Source organism: Solenopsis invicta, chromosome 7 (assembly GCF_016802725.1).
Source record: "Solenopsis invicta isolate M01_SB chromosome 7, UNIL_Sinv_3.0, whole genome shotgun sequence".
NCBI classification, from domain to species: Eukaryota; Metazoa; Arthropoda; class Insecta; order Hymenoptera; family Formicidae; genus Solenopsis; species Solenopsis invicta.
The window spans coordinates 1,316,627-1,337,859 of record NC_052670.1 but is presented as its reverse complement, the minus strand read 5'-3'; the positions used below and the strand labels follow the sequence as shown (position 1 = coordinate 1,337,859).

At 35.0% G+C, this 21,233-nt stretch overlaps 6 protein-coding genes across 9 annotated transcripts; 3 read left to right on the top strand and 3 right to left on the bottom strand.

The window, feature by feature from the left end:
- Positions 1–200: 200 nt before the first annotated feature.
- On the top strand, positions 201–956 carry LOC105193583 (histone lysine acetyltransferase CREBBP). Of its 2 annotated transcripts, none has more exons than XM_011158101.3 (2): positions 201–554; positions 655–956. In XM_011158101.3, exons 1-2 carry the CDS (start codon positions 336–338, stop codon positions 688–690), a joined length of 255 nt encoding a protein of 84 aa, XP_011156403.1. In that variant the 5' UTR covers positions 201–335; the 3' UTR covers positions 691–956. The 2 variants fall into 2 exon arrangements, with proteins under 2 accessions (XP_011156403.1, XP_025991476.1); XM_026135691.2 differs by having other exon boundaries at positions 302–554; positions 640–956.
- Positions 957–1,301: 345 nt separating this feature from the next.
- Positions 1,302–7,706, bottom strand: LOC105193581 (protein Son). The gene is made up of 13 exons (XM_011158097.3): positions 7,176–7,706; positions 6,198–6,530; positions 5,722–6,034; positions 5,417–5,653; positions 5,174–5,325; positions 4,946–5,091; positions 4,741–4,849; positions 4,487–4,668; positions 4,295–4,405; positions 4,087–4,200; positions 2,116–2,344; positions 1,878–1,993; positions 1,302–1,791 (listed from the first exon to the last, which is right to left on the bottom strand). The coding sequence occupies exons 1-13, from the start codon at positions 7,486–7,488 to the stop codon at positions 1,678–1,680; spliced, it is 2,469 nt and encodes an 822-aa protein (XP_011156399.1). The 5' UTR covers positions 7,489–7,706; the 3' UTR covers positions 1,302–1,677.
- Positions 7,707–7,887: 181 nt separating this feature from the next.
- LOC105193580 (cell division cycle protein 20 homolog) lies at positions 7,888–11,049 on the top strand. The gene is made up of 7 exons (XM_011158096.3): positions 7,888–8,255; positions 8,439–8,578; positions 8,660–8,751; positions 8,839–9,130; positions 9,216–9,513; positions 9,856–10,172; positions 10,293–11,049. The coding sequence occupies exons 1-7, from the start codon at positions 8,143–8,145 to the stop codon at positions 10,619–10,621; spliced, it is 1,581 nt and encodes a 526-aa protein (XP_011156398.1). The 5' UTR covers positions 7,888–8,142; the 3' UTR covers positions 10,622–11,049.
- Positions 11,050–11,291: 242 nt separating this feature from the next.
- On the top strand, positions 11,292–16,177 carry LOC105193579 (protein inturned). Its single transcript, XM_026135692.2, has 12 exons — positions 11,292–11,481; positions 11,546–11,754; positions 11,821–12,121; positions 12,621–12,893; positions 12,998–13,054; positions 13,132–13,388; positions 13,456–13,545; positions 14,036–14,378; positions 14,470–14,807; positions 14,881–15,209; positions 15,288–15,454; positions 15,551–16,177. The coding sequence occupies exons 2-12, from the start codon at positions 11,600–11,602 to the stop codon at positions 16,016–16,018; spliced, it is 2,778 nt and encodes a 925-aa protein (XP_025991477.2). The 5' UTR covers positions 11,292–11,481; positions 11,546–11,599; the 3' UTR covers positions 16,019–16,177.
- Positions 16,178–16,206: 29 nt separating this feature from the next.
- On the bottom strand, positions 16,207–18,206 carry LOC105193578 (F-box only protein 44). 3 transcript variants are annotated; one of them, XM_011158093.3, is made up of 4 exons: positions 17,870–18,206; positions 16,967–17,518; positions 16,720–16,860; positions 16,207–16,619 (listed from the first exon to the last, which is right to left on the bottom strand). In XM_011158093.3, the coding sequence occupies exons 1-4, from the start codon at positions 17,930–17,932 to the stop codon at positions 16,467–16,469; spliced, it is 909 nt and encodes a 302-aa protein (XP_011156395.1). In that variant the 5' UTR covers positions 17,933–18,206; the 3' UTR covers positions 16,207–16,466. The 3 variants fall into 3 exon arrangements, with proteins under 3 accessions (XP_011156395.1, XP_025991479.1, XP_025991480.1); XM_026135694.2 differs by having other exon boundaries at positions 16,967–17,675; positions 17,870–18,133; XM_026135695.2 differs by having other exon boundaries at positions 16,967–17,669; positions 17,870–18,133.
- Positions 18,207–19,009: 803 nt separating this feature from the next.
- On the bottom strand, positions 19,010–20,696 carry LOC105193577 (60S ribosomal protein L18a). Its single transcript, XM_011158092.3, has 3 exons — positions 20,549–20,696; positions 20,056–20,235; positions 19,010–19,415 (listed from the first exon to the last, which is right to left on the bottom strand). Exons 1-3 carry the CDS (start codon positions 20,564–20,566, stop codon positions 19,080–19,082), a joined length of 534 nt encoding a protein of 177 aa, XP_011156394.1. The 5' UTR covers positions 20,567–20,696; the 3' UTR covers positions 19,010–19,079.
- Between the last annotated feature and the right edge of the window lie 537 nt (positions 20,697–21,233).

Below are 21,233 nucleotides of genomic sequence, written 5' to 3'. Positions count from 1 at the left end.
GGAATATATTAATTGTAAAAGTTGACGACTAATTCAAAAATATTGAAAGAAAAAAGAAAAGGAGGCGAAGAAATCCAAGAAATTTAAAGCGAATCAAAGGAAAAATAGCAAGAAATCGAATATTCCTCAGACCGGCAATGATCTTTCCGCAAAAATCTTTGCTACGATGCAATGGAAAAGCACAAGGAAGTGTTCTTCGTCATCAGATTGCACAGCGCTCAAAGTGCAGCTAGTTTTTGGCGGTAAGTTTTTTTCGCTACACTGTAGATCCGCAACAGCTAATGCAGCAGCAACAGCAGCAGCAGTAGCAGTAGCAGCATTAAGCTCAACCGGGAATGGGGATGAGTGCGCAAATGCCAGGCGTTCTCGGTGGACCAGTTGGGCAGGTTAGCCCGCAGTGCCCGCAGGCGAGCAATATACATGATATGCAGAAGCATGCTCTTCAACAACTGATACAGATTCTCAGGAGCCCATACACACCCGACCAGCAAAACCAAATACTCCAAATACTCAAGAGCAACCCATCGTTAATGGCAGCCTTTATCAAGCACCGAGTGAGTTAATTAACATAAAAAAATATGTATAAATGTATCCATTGGTACGCGAAGATTTCACTACTCTGATCTTCTTAATAAAAAGGCACTTGTCCATCAGCAACAACTTGGTCAGCATGGCGGGAGGAGTCGGTAGCCCTTTGGGTTCTAATCAACCCTAACAACAAGCTGGTTTGCAGCATATGATGTCCCAACAGCAGCAGCCGCAACATCAGTAGCCACAGCAGTATGTAAACTACTGAACAATTAAAACATAAAGTGAGAGAGGACGATCCTCTACAGAACTTTTTTGAAAGAAAATTTGCTTGTCCGAAAGATGAAACAAAATCATCGAAAGTAATAGCAAACATTTCAAATATTGAAAAGTGTAATTTTCCTACAAATAAATACATTTAAAAAAAGCATCAAATTAATTTTTACACCTAATATTTGTTTGATATTATATCAAATATTTATTAATATTTTAAAAAACTTTAGATTTTAGAGATATACATTCAGAAAAGTTAACAGTGGGAAAGGGGTCTTTTGGATATTTTTGTACAAAAGATAACGTTAAAAGGAGAGGAGAAAAAGAAATTACATACAACATAACAAAAATTATGTAAAATTAAATTATTATATACAGGTTGTAAATTTTTTTAACAGAAAAAAATTGATATTCTAAAATTCCTAAAATTTATAGTCTAAAATTCCTATTTTGATCAAATTTACATTAAATAAAAATTTAAAAATATAACATAAAGACAATTTTTTAGTTTCCTAAGGATTCGCAAGAAATATTTTAATATTTAATTTTACAAGTGATCGATGAATATATATTGTAATAATACAATTCATATCTTTTTGCTATTGCAATGGTACTTGTGAAATTTATACAGCTATTTGTATAATTATGCACACCTTACTATGAACAAAATATAATCTATTGCACCACAGTGAATTAGTTTAATAATTAATAAGGTCTTGGCAACATCAGTCACTTGTTGACTTTTGCCACATTGCTCCAAGAATGATACAAAATTACTTGTATGGCAGGTTTTATTTTTCTGTGAAAAATTGAAGAGGGTACTGTTACGTAATGGCGCAATCTACATGCTCCTTGTCACCATTATATCGGACGAAATTAAGAGGGCAGTAATCCTAAGGTTTGTAGACATATTTGCGCTGCTTCTGCCTTTGCTTGTTTTTTATTTGAACTTGCAACACTCGGCTTATATTCATTGCCGTTTACCTTTACCTGTAATACATTAAATATGTATGTATAAATGCATATATATATAAATGCTAAATATATAAATATTACATTATTGCAACATTGCTTACTTTAAAGAGGAAATTCTTTCTATGATCTGGTCCAGATTCAAAGCACAACTCATAAACTGGTGCTCCTAGTTTCTTCTTCGTACAATATTCCCCTAAAAGTGACACTGGATGTTTGCCTAGAACAAAATAATTATAGATACTCAAATTAAGTTTAAATTCAGATTTATATATATATATATAAAACACACATATGTACAATATATTTAAATTCATTCTCACAAATGATTTAAAGATATACCTTCCAATGTTTTGACAGTTGGCACCGTAGGCTTTGCAGTTTTGTTAACTTTTTGCATAATATCCTGCTCGGAAACCAATCCTCTTTTGTCCAATTTAACTTCTAGTTGTAATGGTTCCAAGGCCCCTTCTTTATTCTTGCCTAGACCCTCACCAGGTCGCCAACCCATTTTTTGCAGTAACGCCATACCCATCCCACCTGTTACAGGCTGTGCAGATACTAATTGATCCTAAACAGTTTTTTGAAGGACAGATATTGTATAGTGTTGAATACGAATATAATATTAAAACATAGTTTTTGAGTTACATCCTATTCTTTGGAGTCAGCAAACCAAGTTTAAACTAAATCAAGTTAATGATTTATAAAATTAATTTACTTACGTTAAAAGTTGCGTTAAGATGAAATTAAGTTAACTTAATTTTGAAAAGCATTAATTTACTTTAAATTAAAATGTCATAATTTTTAAAATTAGGTTAACAAAATAATTATAATACGGATCGTCAAACAAATTTAATATTTTGTTTGTAAATTAAGCTTACGTTAAGTTTGTTATTTGGAATAACAAAGAATATCGTTTTTTATAAGAATTTATTTCTTTTACAATTTTTTTCTTTTACATAAATTTTTAACTTGGGGAAAAAAAGTAATAAAATAAAGTTTATGGGTTTTAAAAATAACTTGTTGAAATTAAAAATTAACTAAATTAAATTGAAAGTTAATAATTTTTTAATTTTATTAATTTTTAATTTTTTAACTAATTATTACCTCTGACTAAGACACATAGACATATTCGAGGACATGATTCAAGTAAACTGATCAATATAATAAGATGGATACATTTCATTGTTTTTTAAATTACAATTTGCTTGAACTTCTCTCTGTGTGTGAAAATATAATTATGATAATCTGTTAAACAACTTGCATAAGGACACTTACCGAACAAATACATACCGAACAAATAATAATCTCTGCACCAGGCTGCCGAAAGTTTGTTTGTTGTTTTTTCTCTGACGTAGTTATATGCCTGTAACAAACCCTCAGGTGGATGCAGACTAATGCTAACTATCCCAGCTTTATGATTAAGAGACATTATACTGGCTTCTGGTGAAATCCTATAGAAAGCTGATGATAATTAGCAATAATCTCACAAGAGCTCATTATCTCATTCAATTATACAGAAAATTCACTGTGTGTATAATGCACTTTGGAATTATAGTAAGATTTGTATGTGTGCGTGTGTGTGTATACGTGTGTGTGTGTGTGTGTGTGTGTATCAGAATTTTACTAGTAATTTTATCCTATTCTCTAGGAACAAATTTTATAATAAAAGCAATAGGAAAAATATTAATATATATATTTTTCCTATTGATGTTGTTAAATTTAATCAAATTTGTTCCTAGAAAATAGGATAAAATTACTAGTAAACTTCTTAAAAATCACAATTTCTAAAACTTTGAAATAATGATGCTCCTGTGTCCATGCAGGCACAGAATCCACTCCTAAATAAGAAATAGTCTGTGCCTACAACACAGTCTCTACTAACATCAACTTTTCATTGATTCTAGTAGAGACCGTGCCTGAAAACTTGTTACAGGCAATATCAGTGTGTATTTACTAAACAATGTCACAGGTCAAAAATCTTAAATAGCTCAGTAAAATATTATTGTAAAATATAATAAACCCATTTCATTGTTCAGTAAGAGAAAGAAAAGAATGGATGTATGCTAAGATGTATTTACATACCATATACATAAAATGTTCTTTTAATGAGATTTTTAAGTCTAATTATACTGTATTTTGAATTACCAATCATTATCGAACATAATTGTGTTATAAAAAGAAACTTTTTTGTAATGTATAATAATAATTTGATTTGAAAATACATCGTGCATCGGGAGATTTTGGAATAGTTGAGATCCAAGGATGAATTTTGTGGAATTGGAATGGAATAAAATGAGCAAACAACTTTACCTTACGTGCCCAGGCTTGGTAACCTGAAGACAATTCTGCAGGTGTAAGCACTTTAACTCCAGTATTACCAGTAAATTGACCTGGTATCTGCTTACTTTCAACCCAATTTCTCATCTATAACATAAATAATTTTTATATATGTATATACACATATATACATACATGTTTAAGAAAATCTGTTTTGTAAAACTCTATATTGCATCTTTACCTCATTTTGTGCCCGATGCATTGCATTCAAAGCGCTTACATCATTTGGATTGTCTCGTAATTTTCTTATAGCTGCTAATCTTTCAGATACAATGGAACCAATATCCATAGGCTGTAATTATCATAATTTATATAATCTTTTTATTAATCTTTGACTATATAATTTTATGATATAATTTTTTTATCATTTTACCTCCGTTGTCGTTGGGAAAACAGTTTGCGCAGGTTGAACAGGTTGCACAGGAGGTGGTACAGGTGTTGGCACAGGTGGTGGCATTATAGCCAATGGTGTAGTTGTACAAAGATTTGTAGAAGCAGGTACAAATATCTTTTTTGGTTCTGGTTTCTTGGGTGTAACAGGAACCCATTCGTTTTCTGAAAGCAAATAGTGTGTATTACATGGATGCGTTAAAATAAAATCACAAACTATGTCTTAAAAGTTCTTACCACTTCTTCTATGATGTTGTCCACTGGAAACAGGAAACTGCAATCGCAGTTGATTTGACGTTTCAGCTGTTTTCTCTTGAAACGTTTTTGTTGGCAGCTGTTTCGCGTCCTAAAAAAAGAGAAAGGAATAAAGTCTGTTTTATATTTTCATGTTTACAAAATGACATTTGTAATGAATAATATAAAAAAGTAAAGTTATACAAACCTTAATATTCATTATAATAGAGCTAGGTCTTTCTTTTAAAAGAAAAGGATGATGAAATCCTTTTTCAGATTCACTTTCTTCATCTTCAGAAGAGATACTAGATAATTCACCTAACGCTTCAGACTTGGATAAAGATTTACAAAAATCTGTGTGAACATATAATATGTAATTATATAATTAATTAAATAACAAATAATCACTAATAAAATTAACGCAAACAAAAATTACCTGTGAGTTCGTCCACTGTTTTTCCACCGGATTGTATGGCAGCAATAGCTTTATCTTGCTGAGCTACCGACAGAGTTCCTTGTTTTATCATACTTATAACATTTCTCCTTGCTATTTCTAAAAGCTTCTTCTTATTAATCTCTATTCTCTCCCTAACAAAAAAAAAAACGCAATATTATATAAACAAGATTGAGATACAAATCATATTATAGTATTATCAAATAACTTAATGTAATTATTAACTTTCTCTCCTTGCTCGCGCTTCGACCTCGCGCATATCTGTCTTTATTTTCACTGTGGCTTCTGTATCTGTGTCTATCTCTGCTTCTACCCAAATGTCGTCTTTCACTATTTCTATCCCTATCTCGCCTTTCTCTACTTCTGCTTCTATGTCTTTCTTTTTTGTCGCTTCTACTGCTATATCGCGTTCGTGATCTTGATCTTCGGTCTTGCGAACGACCATCCTTATCTCTTGTACTCCTGCAATTGAAATTCTATGAGTGATATCACTAGTTATATAAAATTTTTCTCTTTCTACAATTTCAAACCTTTTCCTTTCCTTTTCCTTCAAGACTAATCTAAGATCCGTTTTTGAAGCAACTGATTCTCTCGTTGGACTATACATTTTGCCTCTTATTTTATCTCTACTTGGACTGAATGATGATGACCGATTTCGAGGTGGAGTGGGACTTAAAGTAGGTGTCCTGTTGTCGTTGCTACTGTCAGATAGCTCGCCATCTTCCATTTTTGCAGCTTTTGCCTTCTCCTTATTTTCTATTTCTTTTACTGTTTCATTATAAACCGTACTATTCTTGAGATCCTTTATCAATATTTTTCCTTGAATAGGCTGCTTCGGTTTTTCTGTTTATAGAAAGATAATATTACTTATATATGCTTTTTATCTCTTTTTTTACATATATTCTCAATTGTCAATTATGTATTTTAATATCATGTTATATAATTATGTATGTAGTTGCTCTTAGAAAACAAATTGTAAATGTTACCAATAGTGAGAAGTACAAACCAAGAAGTTTAGGTATTACTGGCTCATCAAATTCATCATTTGCCTTCTTTGATATAGGTGGTAATCGTGGACTATCAGAATTATCCAAGAGTTTATCTGGTGCATCTGAATCTTTCTCTGTATATTGATCATCCATTTGTTTCTCATCATTTATACTGGTTTTTCCTGATGCATCGAGATGGGACTTTGCCTCATTACATTTGCTTTCAACATCACCATTGTCATTCATTTTTGATATTTTGGCTTTACTGTGACCCAAGTCAGAAGACTTGCTGGAAACAGAGTCACGCCTCCGTTTGGATTTCTTCTTGTGCTTCTTCTTTTTCTTGACATCTAATTAGGATAAGCAAAAAATGATTATGATGTCGTACAGTAGAAAGTATTGTAATTAAGCATGTAGACAAGGAATCTACATTATGTGTATACAATGTAAACTTTATGTATTAATTATGTGAATATTAATCAGTATATCATAAAGATTCAGATTTTCTCTGAAATAATGAAAATTATATTTTATTCTTTCTTAACATACATTTTTATTTTGTCAATATTAAAATCAGATAAATATTAACAATCTTATAGCTCAATTACTTTTTTTTGTAATATGTTATCCAATTTATAATAATTTACATTGCCTACATAAAAAAAAATCATATAAACATAACACAAGTAATACACAAGTGATCCATGTGAATGTAATCTTGAAATTTAGTGTGCAACCCTGAGAGTGGCTTAGTTTTCATCGAGCACTTGATACTCGTACTAACTCATAACTTTCTATTAAATTATCTTACTTTCGACAATGCGTGTATACATGATACATATATTTAATTATCTCGATTTATATTGTACCAGCTTAGTATACTATTCTTTAAATTTATTGCCGAAATTAAGATGATTTAATAGAAAATTAATAGTTAGTATGTGTATCAAGGAACGGTGTAAACTAGGCCAGTAACATGTAATATGCGCCGTTACCTTCTGCATCGCTGTCGTTATCCGAGGAATCATGTTTCTTTTTCTTGTGCTTCTTCTCTTTGTACTTATGTTTCTTCTTGAGCTTCTTCTTCTTCGTTTGAAGCTTATCTGGCTCGCTGGCTTCGCCATTCGGTACCTGCTGATCACTGTTCAACGGCGACGGGGCACCGTCGTCCGGCGTGTCAAAGGTGCTGAAAAGTTCCGTCAGGATCTCATTGGACGACTTCTCCGGCACTCCGGGTTCCTGCTTAATCTTCACGCCGTCGACACCGACGGCCGTGATCAGGTTCGCGATGTCGAATAAATCTGCCATCGATATCTCGTTACAATCGCTTACTTATTTGTCTTTTTCGCATTTCCGTGCAGTCCACTGAGCTTGTTCCAACGAGAAATGACAAGAAAGGGAATTCCACCAAATTCCACGAGCACTCTAAAAAGGTTGTGAAATAACCTTATCGACTCATTCGCGTAAATTGACATAAATCAACGCGCATAAATTGACGTAAAAGTGCCGTTATTATGGTGCCTTTTTATGCTGACTCTTCCGCTCATTTTCAATAGTCACTTTCAGCCCAACATGTTGTGTTAACGCATAAATTGTTCATCAGCCAATCGGACTCCGCTGCTCTTCAATCTGGACAAGTTTGCGGATTCGCCATTAGGAAAATTTTCTAGTCAGACCGGAACCGTGCGGCGACATCTGCTCGGACTAAACAGGAAACAACCGGTGGCGTTTGAAATTTAACGTTCTTTTTAAATCTCCCTTGGCGTTCATTTAAATCACGCTCTCGCCTCGTTACTGCTCGTCAAGTCGTCACAGAGGATTCACGTTAATCAACGAGTATCATCGAACATTTGCGCAAACTGGGTTCACGTTGATCGTTCGGTTCGAATCGGTCTCGATTCATTAAAAAATTTTTAGAAGTCGGTCGTGCACTCGAGAACACGCACTATTTACTCATCTATCATGTCGCATCTAAGATTTATGAAGGAGCTCGACAATCTGACTCGCATGGACGACCCTATCAAAGGTGCGGTCCCGCGATGGCAAAAGAAATGCATGGAGACATCAAATTTGAGGTAGCTCTCGAATTTCTCGTCAAGATTTCTCGTTTTTTTAATGCGTTTATCAATTTATTGTTGCTCCGTCAATTTATCGATAAATCAATTTACATGAATATCGAACGAGTTTATCAGATCTATATGCAAACATTGGCTTTGTTTTTAATACAAATATTATCTCATGTGTACCTTGTGTTTCAGCTCTAATCTCAGTTTAAACTCGTCAAAAAAAATTACCTCCTTTACAAGCAGTAGCAGTTTTACTGGAAAAACCCCAACAAAAAGAAATGAGAACTGCAAGACCAAAAAAACCCCCTCCAAATGCACTAAGAAATCTCCAAGTAAGATACCTAATATTTTTTATATTGTTGATATTTATAATATATTGAAAGAAACAAAATTTTAATTACCTTGTGTAACAGGTCGAGCCACTACTCCAGCCAAGACACCCAGTGGTGGTGACAGATTTATTCCATCAAGAGCCACAACCAACTTTGAATTGAGCCATTTCAAGGTAAACAAATATCGGTGACTAAATTTAAAAAGACCATCAGATTATAAGTTTCTAGTATGTGTACACGTTATTTTTGTTTTACTTTAGATTATTCAACAACAGAATGCGGAACAAGATAGGGACAAAGTTGATAAAACAAGCCCTATGAAGCGAGAGATGCAACGTCTCATAGGAGAAAATCTTCATGGTGGTGATATAAACAATACGCGAGTTCTATCTTATCAGACTAAGGCACCAGCGCCACCAGAGGGATATCAGAATCCTCTGAAGGTCCTCTACAGTCAAGCCAAGACGCCGGCTAGCGTCAGAGCTTCCACGCGATACATACCGCAAGCTCCTGATAGAATACTGGATGCACCTGAGATCATCGATGATTATTGTAAGCAGTCTCTGCTTTCGCATTTCTTATTTGCAGAAAGATACAGAAGAACTAGACATGGAAATAAAGATAGGATTTTTTATAGATCTAAACTTAGTGGATTGGTCGAACAATAATATCTTGGCTGTAGCGCTAGGCGCTAACGTTTATTTGTGGAATGCGGGTACTGGTACTATAGAGCAGTTATTTGAATTAGAAGCAAACGATTACGTGTGCTCCGTCGCATGGATTCAGGAAGGTCCATATTTAGCAGTAGGTACTACAATAGGCAATACAGAATTGTGGGATTGCAGTCAAATGAAGAGAATGCGTATAATGAACGGGCATGTAGCCAGAGTTGGTTCTCTCGCCTGGAATTCCCATGTACTGTCAAGTGGTTGCAGGTAATAATATGCTCAAATATCCAGCTAATTTTTAGGGTAATTACTCAAAAGTTTTAAAAGAAGTTTAACAAAGAATTTTAGACGTTTATAAAGAAATGTTTTTGTAGAACTATCGATTAAATCAATGATTATAATAATAATTTGAAATTAAGAACATTTAGGACCACTTTGACTAATTTTTATTAATTTTAATTGACGATTAACTCAGTCGAAGTTGGTTGAAGTGACACTTATCAAAAAGTTCAAAAAATTGCAAATTATTAAAATTAAAAACTTAATAATCAAAATTGCAACTGAAAAAACTTTAAGATTTGAAATTAAAACTATGTTATTGCTTCAAAGAGCTGGTAAAATAGCGCATCACGATGTTCGAGAACGAAATCATTTGATCTCGACTATAAACGCACACGCCCAAGAAGTGTGTGGCTTGAAATGGTCTCCCGATGGACAGTATTTAGCGAGCGGTGGCAACGACAACATGCTACAAATTTGGTCGTCAATTTCTGGGCAAAGGCACTCTCAGACGCAACCTATTTATTCGTTCAATCAGCATCAAGCTGCCGTAAAAGCGCTCGCCTGGTGCCCTTGGCAAAACAATATACTCGCGAGCGGTGGCGGTACCGCCGATCGGACCATCAGGTTTTGGAATTGTAACTCAGGCAAGTTACAGAAAAGGCGATTTATAAATTATAAAAATTAAATTATATGCAATTTTACGTAATAAGAAAAGAAAAAAAATGAAGATTATAACGTATAACTCAATTTTTTATTTGCTGCAGGTGCCTGTTTGAATACGATAGACACGAAATCTCAAGTCTGCGCTTTGCTATGGTCTTCGAACTACAAAGAGATCGTCTCGGGACACGGGTACGCACAAAATCAACTGACAATCTGGAAATACCCGATAATGACGAAGCTCGCGGAACTTACTGGGCACACTAGTCGCGTTTTGCATTTAGCTATGTCTCCAGACGGAACTACAGTTCTTAGCGCCGGTGCTGATGAAACATTAAGACTTTGGAAGTGTTTTATAATGGATCCTCAAAAAAAGAAAGAATCTACCGATGTAAAATCGGTCGCATCAAGATTAAAACAATCAATTCGATGAAACAATCAATTAAATAAAATGTAACGCATGTTGCTTAACAATCATTTCAGTATTTATTTTTCTGATTGTACGTGATCGGCGTGTGATTTAAATAGAAATAATAATATGACACATGGTCGAATATTGTCGAACATAGAAATATTGACGTATCAAATTGATTAATCTTTTATATAGAAACAAAGAAATGCAAAAGTAAATAATTGATGTCGCAGATACGGAATTGCATTTGGGGGATGCATGCGTTCTTTGTAGAGAAAATAGATATAAGAAAATATTGTTAAATAATCTAAAGTACAAACAAGTTTGCATTAATGCATTACATCTGTAACTTTATTACACAAAAAAATTTAGATTTTATAAACGGAATTATTCCTAGAATAATTGTAAATGTGAAGAATAAATGAATTTTTTTATAATAAGTTGAGAAATCTTGTGTTATTTTGTTGAAAGCTTCTCATAATGCTTGCTATTAATTTTCAATAGAGAAAAGTTTCTTATGTTTACAGCATTACTTTGAATTTCATATTAATTCATAAAATCAATATGTACATATATATATTTTCTTTTTTTTTCTTGTCTGATTCTTCATTTTAGACTCACATATGTATACGAACATTACTATACCTTTCACACACACATACATACGCATATTGGAGTGAAAAGGTGCTCATGCCATCCCCACTCTCCCCCACGAGCGAGCAGGCAAGCTTTGTGTTCAGGTGTGCTACAGGTGCATTCAGACAGTAGCAAGTAGTGGGTTTTAAGTCTAAACCACTCGCTCGTAGTTAATGTATATAATGAATAAATACGAGTAAAATAATGTTTAATAGATGTTGTAATTCGAGATAAAATGTGGAAATGTGCGATATTTTTGTTTTACTTTTAATATTATAAATTTAGATTTTATTTATAAGATGATTGCAGAAATAAATGTTGTGAAGTAAGGATATTTGACACGATATAAATTTTCAATGAAACATGAGCGAAGCGGAGAGCAAGAATGCTTTGTTAAAATCCAAAAGTAAACAGTCCGATCAGCCGTATTCTGCAGATATCTGCAACGAAGATGATCATGATTGGTGGGCAAGTGACAGTGGTTCCAGTACAGGATCATATTATTCTGACACCGGCAGGTAAATTCGCTCAAGCGCATTTAAAGAGATATATTTTTCCATAATTTAATTAATATAAATGTGCAGCTCTGTGGTTGAATGGGAATCGGAGATCGGACCCACTGGTGAAGTGTTCTACATAGAATCCGCGGAAGAGAGCCTGCTCGAGAATCCCACAACTTCAGAGAACAAGAGCGAGAGCCCTCAACCCGAATTGACGCGTCGCCGTAGCACGAGAGCTGGCAAATTGTTTCGCCTTATTAGACGCAAGGAAAGCAAGCGATGGAGCACGAGAAATAAAAGGATCAACAATAGCGGTGCGGTGAATAATACGGCTGTACAGGAGAAAGGAGATGGAAGCAAAGAGGTCAAGTTTCAAGATTTCCAGGTATTGATTGAGACGTTTGCAGTAACAAATTGGCAAATTGATATTTTACAAAAGTTTAAAAGTAAAAGATTTTAGAACACGTAAAGAATGAGATTTACCTGTAATATAATAAAAAAATGTAATATAAAATAAATAATAAAATAGTAAGTGAAATATTAGACCAATATTTGAATAGCACAAGAAATAAGAACTGTCATATTTCAGTTGAAGCAGACCTTGCCATATAGTTTTTAAGATGCTTATAGCATTATAATTAAACTTGGCGATTAAATTAATTTGAGATATTATTACTAGTTTCAATTTGATTGCATTTTGAGTCCGACCATATCGACATGTAATTTATGGAAGTAAAAATGTATTTAATAATTGATATAGAAATATTCTTAAGCATCAAGATCTGCTTTGATGGAAAAATGGCATTTTTTATTTCGTGAAATAATAAAATGTCACATAAAATCAACTTCTGATATTTGTTGACATATAACTGTGTTATTATCAGGCAGGAGAAATTCGAGAAGTCACGTTATGGGTTGATCCTGAGAGAAGACACAAGTTGGGAAGAAGAGCAGCCTTATGTGAAGCGTACTTTGGTATCACGCCGGGTGTGTTCTCGGACAAAGTTAGAGTTATGGTGGCAGGATTTATACCCGACGGTGAAGCTATGAAGAACAGAAATATAAAAATTGGGGATTGGTTACGGAGCATTAATTCGAATAATGTTACTTTCCAAAATTTAGATCGTATACTATCTGAAATCACTACGCCGTCAAATGTAAGATTTAATCAGTGATTAATGAATTGAATTATGTACATATTACATAATTTAGATCTTCGTTAAATGTTTGAAGAAAGCACTTAAAAATTCTTTATTTGCAGGTAACATTAGAACTGCAAAGAGTCGCTGGTGTCGATGTTACTGCAAAGTTGCCAAAAGTAAATGAACCGAATTAGTTTTCATATAAATATGATGACAAGAACGATAGAAGATTTTACCGATTGTATGTTTTTAGCAATCGATATTGGCCCAATATTTGGTGAATAAAGAAAACGGTAACTTCTTTATGGAATCTCTGTTGCATTACCCGTTGGGCGTAATATATTTAAAGACTGCGGATCTTTCGGAAGTGGGACAGGAGTTGCAAGGCGTTTTGTACACGTTTCCACGATCTGAAATTAAAAACGTGCATTCTTCTTTGTGTATGGCGAGGGGAGCTTTTATAACTCTTAATCATTTATTACCCAGTATAGTGGGGTCGCAGCCACTCAGGTATGTTATATATGTACAGTTAATATTGTATTTAAAATATATATGTCATATAGCGCATATTTTCTAGCACAACTATCAATATAGGTGAAGAAGAAATGCATATTGCGTACACATCTCGCGACGATGAATTACTTTTAATAGCTTTACCCGGCAAATGGTAAGTTTTACTTAAGGATTTAATTATTACACCTATTTTCAAAATGATGAAAAAATTACCAATTCTACATTGCATTTGGAAGTAATACAAAAAATTTAGCAATTTATTTCAAAACTTATTTCAATAAAAAATAAAAATATGTCCTAATTAAGAAATAATAATAAAAATTTGAATTTTTTTTTGTAAGTATTTTAAGTATTCAAGATTATTTTGCATCATCTTGAATACAGTATTTAAAGTACTAATACAAAAAAATCGAGATTATTTTTTAAATTTTAGTAAATATAAAAATTAAAAAATTCAAATTAAATATGTATTATTTAATAAAAATGGAATGTCATTGCACTTTGATATACAGTGTATTTAAAGTTAATAAATATTAACTTTAAATAAATTTGTAAAAATAGGTGCAATATTTTATGTATATTTTTAAATATACAATACATGAAAAGAACACAGCAATTGATTTAATATGCTCATTTTCTTGTAGCTGTACGTCTCAGGAAATTGTCAAAATTACAGAAGACATCGTCAGAACATTAGAATTTACCTATCAATCGCTAACGAAGTGTTTTACTTCTGTGGAAAATCAGTCTTTCTTAGATAATTTTTTCACGCTAATTATGCACAGATTAACGAGTATCAAAGATTCCTGCAAAGATGCTGACGTTAAAAAGAATTCAGTGAAACCACAAAATATTGCCGAAAGTGTGGAGAATTATAAATTTAGAAGTGCCTTTTCAGTCGCAAGTTTTATACAGCTACCGAGAGATGCGCAAATTCAAATAGACGCTGCGTTAAGCGAGATGGAAGCAATGGATTACAGAGACTGGGTATATCAATGCTTATTTCAATTGTATTCTAAATAATTAAGAACATGTAAATCTGCTTCTATTGTATCTAATAGACGCGCGTGTTTAACAGAACGAAGATCCTATGGATTGTCAAAGATTATATACTATATTAGGAAGCTGCATCTATCACAAGTGCCACCTTCTGGGATCTCATTTGCCTCACGAAGACTTAATTGATGTACATTCGTTTCTGAGACACAACGGACTGTTAAATCTAATGAGCCAGGAACAGGTAAAGTGCCTAGTTTTATGGAAACAGATCTATCCTTCGTCTTGCAATCGCGGAAATATTGACAGCAATGACAGTGGCCAGCTATTAATACCCAATGGAAAATGGTTTTTATTGGTTGTCGGATATGGACATGATTTATTAGCGGTGTTGTTGGAATCTGGCGGTTGCACTGCAAAGTGAGTGTATATTATTTTTTATATACAATTCAAATATTATCTTCTATTTTCAAGTTTCATCGTTCAATAAAAGGTACAACGACGCGATAGGCCCGGATGTATTTTACGTGGAGGAAGCTCAAGAAACGCTGAAACATGTACAAAAAATAGGAGTGACAGTCTTGGCCGAGAAATGGATTACATCCAATGCTAGACCAGAAGTAATACTGTATGAGGAACATACAACAACGAAGGCATCATCCAGCATAACGGAAAACCTATTTGGCTTGATAAAATCGTCCGACGCGCAAACTGTACCATCCAAGCAAAATATCAATTCTACTATTAATAAAAAGCCGCAAGAACTGCCTTCCATCTTGAAGAAACGTAGTCCTGAAGAAAGTCCTGTGATCTCGGGTTCTGGTAAGTTATAACGTATTGAAAGTTAATACAATGAAATTAATTAAAATATCGTTTATACTATATCTTAATTTTCTTTAGTATATTCCTTACAAACGTCTGAAGATTCGCTCAGTCAAGGAACAGGCGGTATCAGCGAAATGAGTGATGAGGCAATGCCTATACTTGGAAGACGAGCAACGAGAGAGAAGATCAATTCGGCATCAAGATTTTCTGATGACAGTGATTCAGATATCGATATATATAAGGTAATTCTCATAGCAATCTAGACAAGAATTATTCACAACAAGGAATTTATAACATATGCTACAAATACTAATGTATTTATCAATACTTTGTTCTAGAGTGATAGTAACGTACTCACAATGGATATATCCAATATACGCGAGAATTTATTAAATCAAGCGGAATACTTGATACCGCAAAAGCTAACCGCAGGTGATAAAAATTATTTGTATCATTATGTTCATTTGGATACGGTAGAAGGAATTCTATTATCGTCAATGCCTATTCAAAATACACTGAAGGATAACAAAATTCTTGTCAATTTCAACAAGTGTGTACATGTTATCCATAGATTGTTGCATAATACAGTAAAATTTAAAATGTTGAATCAAGATATAGATAAAACAGTAATCAATAGAAGTTTAATCGCTATTAAAGAACACGGTGTATTATTCGAATGGGAAAATACAGCTTTCTGGGTAATCGGACGCCTCTATATGAGCCCTCATCCGAAGGAACTGTATGTGTGCCATCAAGACTCTGCACCCCAGAACCTAATCGAAATAGCTTTTCAGTTACACTCCTAACACGACCGAATATAGATAACATACTCGTATCTTTATCGATCAAGCGAATTTATTATTTTATTAAAAATAAGTTATTATTATATTATTTTATCATGCAGTACTGTATGTCAATGATTTTTTTATAATTTACAATTTTAATAATAAAAAGTTCATCTTACAGATTTAGTTTTTATTAAGTAGTTATAAAGTTTTTATGAAATAGTAAACAATCGATATATTTACAAAAAAGTTTTATACATTTAACATATTTATATTTTCACATTTAACATTTTATATATTTTTTTATTTATTTAATATCAATTTTATTTTATGAAAATACTTTTCAAAAACAGAGAAAGTCCCTCAAAAAGAACTAATCTGACTCCTCTGTCTCTCTGCGATTTTAGTAGTTGTTTTAGTAACATTTGGTTACTTTTGCACAAGTGCAAATGTAAACTTTCAGGATTTCTCAGGAATGCATATTCTCAGGTATTTTCACAGTGACACATGCCCCAGCCATTTTGCTGCCATAATGTCCTGCCCAATATGATCTATCCTTTCCACCATGCTCAAATCTGATAACTCTAAGTCCAGTCCCATAATTTTCAAATACATGCGAAACCTGCATATAATAAAGCACACAAAAATTATAAATTAAAAATAATGTGTATCCTGTATTTAAATTTTCATTACGTACAATGAGTGACTTTATGTAACCTCACCTGCAACCATCGATTCTGTTTTTCTCCCTCCAGAACATCTTGAAATTTAAACTCGTCTAATGGTTCATCTTCAGCCATTAGCTTTACTTCTAATCGATATACCGCTGGACAGTCCCATCTACAGCTGTACCATTCGCTTACCTACAATATGTGGCATTATATAATTTACATTTGCATATAATAATAATAATAATTTCTAGGAATGAAAGGTAACGAGTTACAAGTAACGTCGTTACCATTACCATACCACTATAGGTGGTTGATAAGTATCTAGGATATACGGATGGATCCCTTCCTTTATTAAATTTATATGTTGCATTTTGGTGCAACGCTCAAAGGACGTCGCGAAACAGGTCTGTCGATCTTTGAACATCAGTTCGGTTTGCGGTAGCTCCGGCGCGCCAACGGGCGGTTCCTCGATCGTCCATTGAGAGCCACCATTGTAGATCATCGTCCAGAAAATTATGCCTTCCGCGCCGGAATGATTCTTGAGCAGGTTCCTCTCGTACGGTTTCTTTGTGCATGCGAGGTAGAATACGGACCAGGGCATCTTATCGTTCCACGGGAATGGTTTGCCCAGCGCTTGCTCGGTCTTCTTGTGCCAGACGTAATTCATTAGCATCCTCCAACGTTTACACACCAATTGGCAGTTCACCAGAGTCTTGCAGTCGGCGCGGCAGAAGATTTCGATCAGCACCTCGACCGGTAGATACGTGTCGCAGAGCACCAAACCATTGTCACCCTCCTCGTCGAATGGCACTCGAGGAGTCGAGGGAACGGTATTGAATTGTCCCATCATCTGTCAACACACCTGACACGTTACCACATCGTGACGCACTGACGATGTGCGTTACGACGTCGTCCGTCGTCGACCGCGTCGACGTCGCTTCGACATCAAGACCGGTCGTCGAGGTGTTCCCGAGGAAGCGCCTCGCCGTCGTCATACGCGTCTGTAACTTTCCACGAGCTGTCGTTACGCACAACGTAAAAATATGCGCCTGTAAATACTGGTAGATGTTGCTACGCGTAGTTACGCGATATCGAACAGCTGACACCGGCGCTCGATAGAAACAAAGCGACATTTCTTGCGACGAAGAAACGAGGTGTATCAAAATGTCAAGGGCGAAATGAATAATCGACAATTACTTACGGCTCGTTGCCGGCTACGTCTGAGTTTTCCCAGAGTCTTCGTACGTCTACGGCGAGTAGACATGACGTAAGAGTGAATCAATAACGCCCTAGTTTTGAGTCATAACACTGGAAGACGCGCGAAGCATGAATTCGCTCAGCTGACGCGAATCACGCTTTTTATTCCTCGAACCTTTCGTTCTTTTTCTTCTAGATCTTTCTCAGCCACGGACTCCTTTAATTGCGGAAAATCAGTAAAAGTCCAAATAATTCATTAAATGAATATATATAGGCCGATGGCTGCATCAACAACTTGTAAACATTTTTAGGTTACGTCAATTGTGTTTACATACCAACTTACGACGTAGCCAACGTTGTCTTTGATAGGTTCCTGGAGAAAATTTTTCTTAGAATTTTTGTAGGAATTGGAACACTTTTCTGAGAAATATTGAGAAAGTTTACAGCTTTTCTTCGAATTTTTTACATACGTAATTTTTGAAACATTCTAAGATTTTTCATTCTATATCTTTTTAAAAAAACATTTCAATCTTTTTCACATTTTATAAGATCTCATAAAGATTACAGAAAAATAGAACATTTTAGAATTCATGTGCATGAAAAGTTCTAGAAAAAAACTTTCTCAACACTTCTAAAAAGTGCTCGAATTTGTATACAAAATCCAAGAAATTTTCTAAAAAATTATTAAGTTATATGGAAATTTTGAAATTTAAATCTCATAAGAATTATAAGAAAAATTTTCACCAAAAAAGATTTACATTTGCGTATCTTTTTTTTTTTAAATATTTAGCTCCAAGGCAATCTATAATTTGCTCTATGCTTCCTATTTTTCCTTCTTGTCTCTTTGTGCACTATCTTATTAATAATCGTGTTTCTCGTCTCTTATCGAGCTGAACTTTCATCTTGCCAATTTTACAATAAAACAATGCCTAAACGAATAAAGAGGCAATAAGCAAAAAGCAAGAATGGGAAGCAAATGTAGATAACCATTTATAACTTGTTGGGTATACATAATGTGCGAGAGAAAAATCAGCGTCCACGGCAGCTCTTGAACTCTTCTAATCTCGAACAGAATCTTTTATGCAGCTCTCGAAACAGACGCAAGGAACAGGAGAGAGGAAATCGCACGTGGTTGCGGACGATATTATATTGAAAGTCCCTTTATTTTCTGCAGAATTTTAGTATAGCGTCGCAGTACAAGAACACCGTGTCGTTTAGAGGAAGTATGTGCGTGGCTTCCGGACGCTGAATAACGGCATGCGATTTCTGTTATGGATTCGCTTGGGCAATGGGAACTTTATCTTGGAATCGTGGAACTGCTTCACCTGGGGTCTGCGGCAATTCAAAGCTTTCACGACCTCCACCTTGATTATCTGTATGGAGTGAGCGCGTGCACGATGACGGGCGCCCATATCGCGGTAGCACTGTGTCACCGCCCCGCTAACAGAGAGGTCCCTGTACTCTCTGTACATATTGTGTGTACCAGATCGGGAATCGTACCTTAGCCAGATCCCAAAGTTCTTGATTTTCATCGGAGTCTTCTCAGGAATCTAAAAAAATCAATTGTATTCGGTTGTCAAACATATTAGGTGTATCCACTCATAACGCTCATAAAAATTATTCCATCCTTGATGTTTACCAAATATCAACAAAGGACAAATAATACGAGCGTTGCAAATGTTAAGTGGAACATGCCCTGAGTCTGTCCTTTTTTACATAATTTATCTTTTTGCATTTATCTTTGCTTTCTTTCTTTCCAATAAACAAAAGAGAAATTACAAAAATTCAGCTAAAAAAAGCATGTTATTCCTTCTTGACAATAGTTGTTTTCTGCAGCTAAACTCTTGATGCTTTTCATTCTTTTTTTTTAAATATCTTTCATTATATATTTAACTCGTGGGATAAACCTTGGGATAAACCTAATTATGGGAATCTCGCATTCAACTACTTTTTCATCTATCTAAAGTGGCTCAAAGAAATCTCTAAAATTTCATAAACATGCTTTCAAGTATTCCCAATAAGCATCTGTGCTTCTTGAAAAAATTTTGAAGAATTTCCAAGAACAGAAATTGGTTAGACATAGAATTGATGATTGAGTCAATTTTAGCAATTTAAATACAAAAAATACAATACTATAGTTACAAAGACTACATTTAATAAAACGAACGACAGTGACAATGAGCCAAGTACCTGCTTAAGCGACACGATCTCTCCAGTGGACTTCTTGAACTTTTTCAGCTGACGTAAGAAATACCAAAATCTAGACTTGGCTACTATAGCGTCCGGTGCGAATATCCTCATTTTATACAGTGGCGTGGTCTTCTCCTTCTCGGTAGGGAGCTTGCGCCCAATCACCTCGAATTCCTTCAGCTGAAAGAGAAAGGACAGACTGAGTTCCATTCGAATTTATTATGAATCGACTGGATTGAATTATGCGAGCGTGTATAGACATTCTTTTTATTTCATCTCCGATAGAAGGTATTGTAACGTGCTTTCAATCGAGCATGTGCTGGCACATGCATGCACAGTTATAGGTTATGTCGCGCCATGTATCACGGCGCAAAACTCCATTTAACGCTTTTCTGTAAATTCTGCGTAAATATTCGACACTCGGAAAGAGAAAGAATAGCCCTCGGTATCGAACTCGCTTATTCCACGCGTAAAATTCGTAAAAATTACTCACTTCACCCTTCGCCTTCATCGTGTCGTGCTACACGTTCAACGATAAACCGGAAAGGGACTGTCGCCATATTGCACGCCGGAAGCTTGGTGCAGTTATTTAACACGGAAAACACCACCTGCGACTGTTGGCGCACCTGGAGAATGGAGCGCCGAAGGCGCGTACACGAAATTTAATTCGTTTCGTCGTATTGCACATATTTACATAATTCACGCGAACGCGATGGGAACGAGGCGTAAGTACAAGTACAAATTGATTCATCGTTCGCCGCTGGTCGCTCCGTCCAGCGTAGCTCCGTTGCAGCTGTCGAACATTCGAGATCCAAGATCCTTCTCACGACGATCTGCGACGATCCTCGCTTGATTCACACTTGGCACGAACGCGCGACCCTTCGGTTTTGATACTCTCGAAACACTCCCGATACTCATACGCTTCGGAAACTCGGGATACGAGGCAACGGAGAAGATGCAAGACACGATAAACGACGCGACACGACTTCCCACGATGCATCGTATCCGACTGACGACGGACGTTGACACACTTGACACGAATGCCCGATACTTCACTTCATTTTCGACACTTCACGGCATTCTCGAAACACTAGCTCGCTTTAAGAACTCGTACGGGACGAGGATGCGAAATGAAATGCACCGCAACGCGCCGCGACCTTCCGCCGTCCTTGTGTTAA

Coding starts and splice junctions, on each gene's coding strand:
- LOC105193580 (XM_011158096.3), top strand. CDS start 8,143: ATGTCGCATCTAAGATTTATGAAGGAGCTCGACAATCTGACTCGCATG. Junction 8,752..8,838: donor TTGAATTGAGCCATTTCAAG/GTAAACAAATAT, acceptor GTTTTACTTTAG/ATTATTCAACAACAGAATGC. Junction 9,514..9,855: donor GTACTGTCAAGTGGTTGCAG/GTAATAATATGC, acceptor ATTGCTTCAAAG/AGCTGGTAAAATAGCGCATC.
- LOC105193578 (XM_011158093.3), bottom strand. CDS start 17,932: ATGTCTACTCGCCGTAGACGTACGAAGACTCTGGGAAAACTCAGACGT. Junction 17,519..17,869: donor GACGTAGCCGGCAACGAGCC/GTAAGTAATTGT, acceptor GTGTGTTGACAG/ATGATGGGACAATTCAATAC. Junction 16,620..16,719: donor AACAGAATCGATGGTTGCAG/GTGAGGTTACAT, acceptor TATTATATGCAG/GTTTCGCATGTATTTGAAAA.
- LOC105193583 (XM_026135691.2), top strand. CDS start 336: ATGGGGATGAGTGCGCAAATGCCAGGCGTTCTCGGTGGACCAGTTGGG. Junction 555..639: donor CAGCCTTTATCAAGCACCGA/GTGAGTTAATTA, acceptor CTTAATAAAAAG/GCACTTGTCCATCAGCAACA.
- LOC105193577 (XM_011158092.3), bottom strand. Junction 19,416..20,055: donor AGATCGTGTCGCTTAAGCAG/GTACTTGGCTCA, acceptor TGATTTTTTTAG/ATTCCTGAGAAGACTCCGAT.
- LOC105193581 (XM_011158097.3), bottom strand. CDS start 7,488: ATGGCAGATTTATTCGACATCGCGAACCTGATCACGGCCGTCGGTGTC. Junction 6,531..7,175: donor TAACGACAGCGATGCAGAAG/GTAACGGCGCAT, acceptor TATCCTAATTAG/ATGTCAAGAAAAAGAAGAAG. Junction 5,092..5,173: donor AACAGTGGACGAACTCACAG/GTAATTTTTGTT, acceptor ATGTTCACACAG/ATTTTTGTAAATCTTTATCC.
- LOC105193579 (XM_026135692.2), top strand. CDS start 11,600: ATGAGCGAAGCGGAGAGCAAGAATGCTTTGTTAAAATCCAAAAGTAAA. Junction 13,546..14,035: donor ATAGCTTTACCCGGCAAATG/GTAAGTTTTACT, acceptor ATTTTCTTGTAG/CTGTACGTCTCAGGAAATTG. Junction 14,379..14,469: donor CAATGGATTACAGAGACTGG/GTATATCAATGC, acceptor CGTGTTTAACAG/AACGAAGATCCTATGGATTG.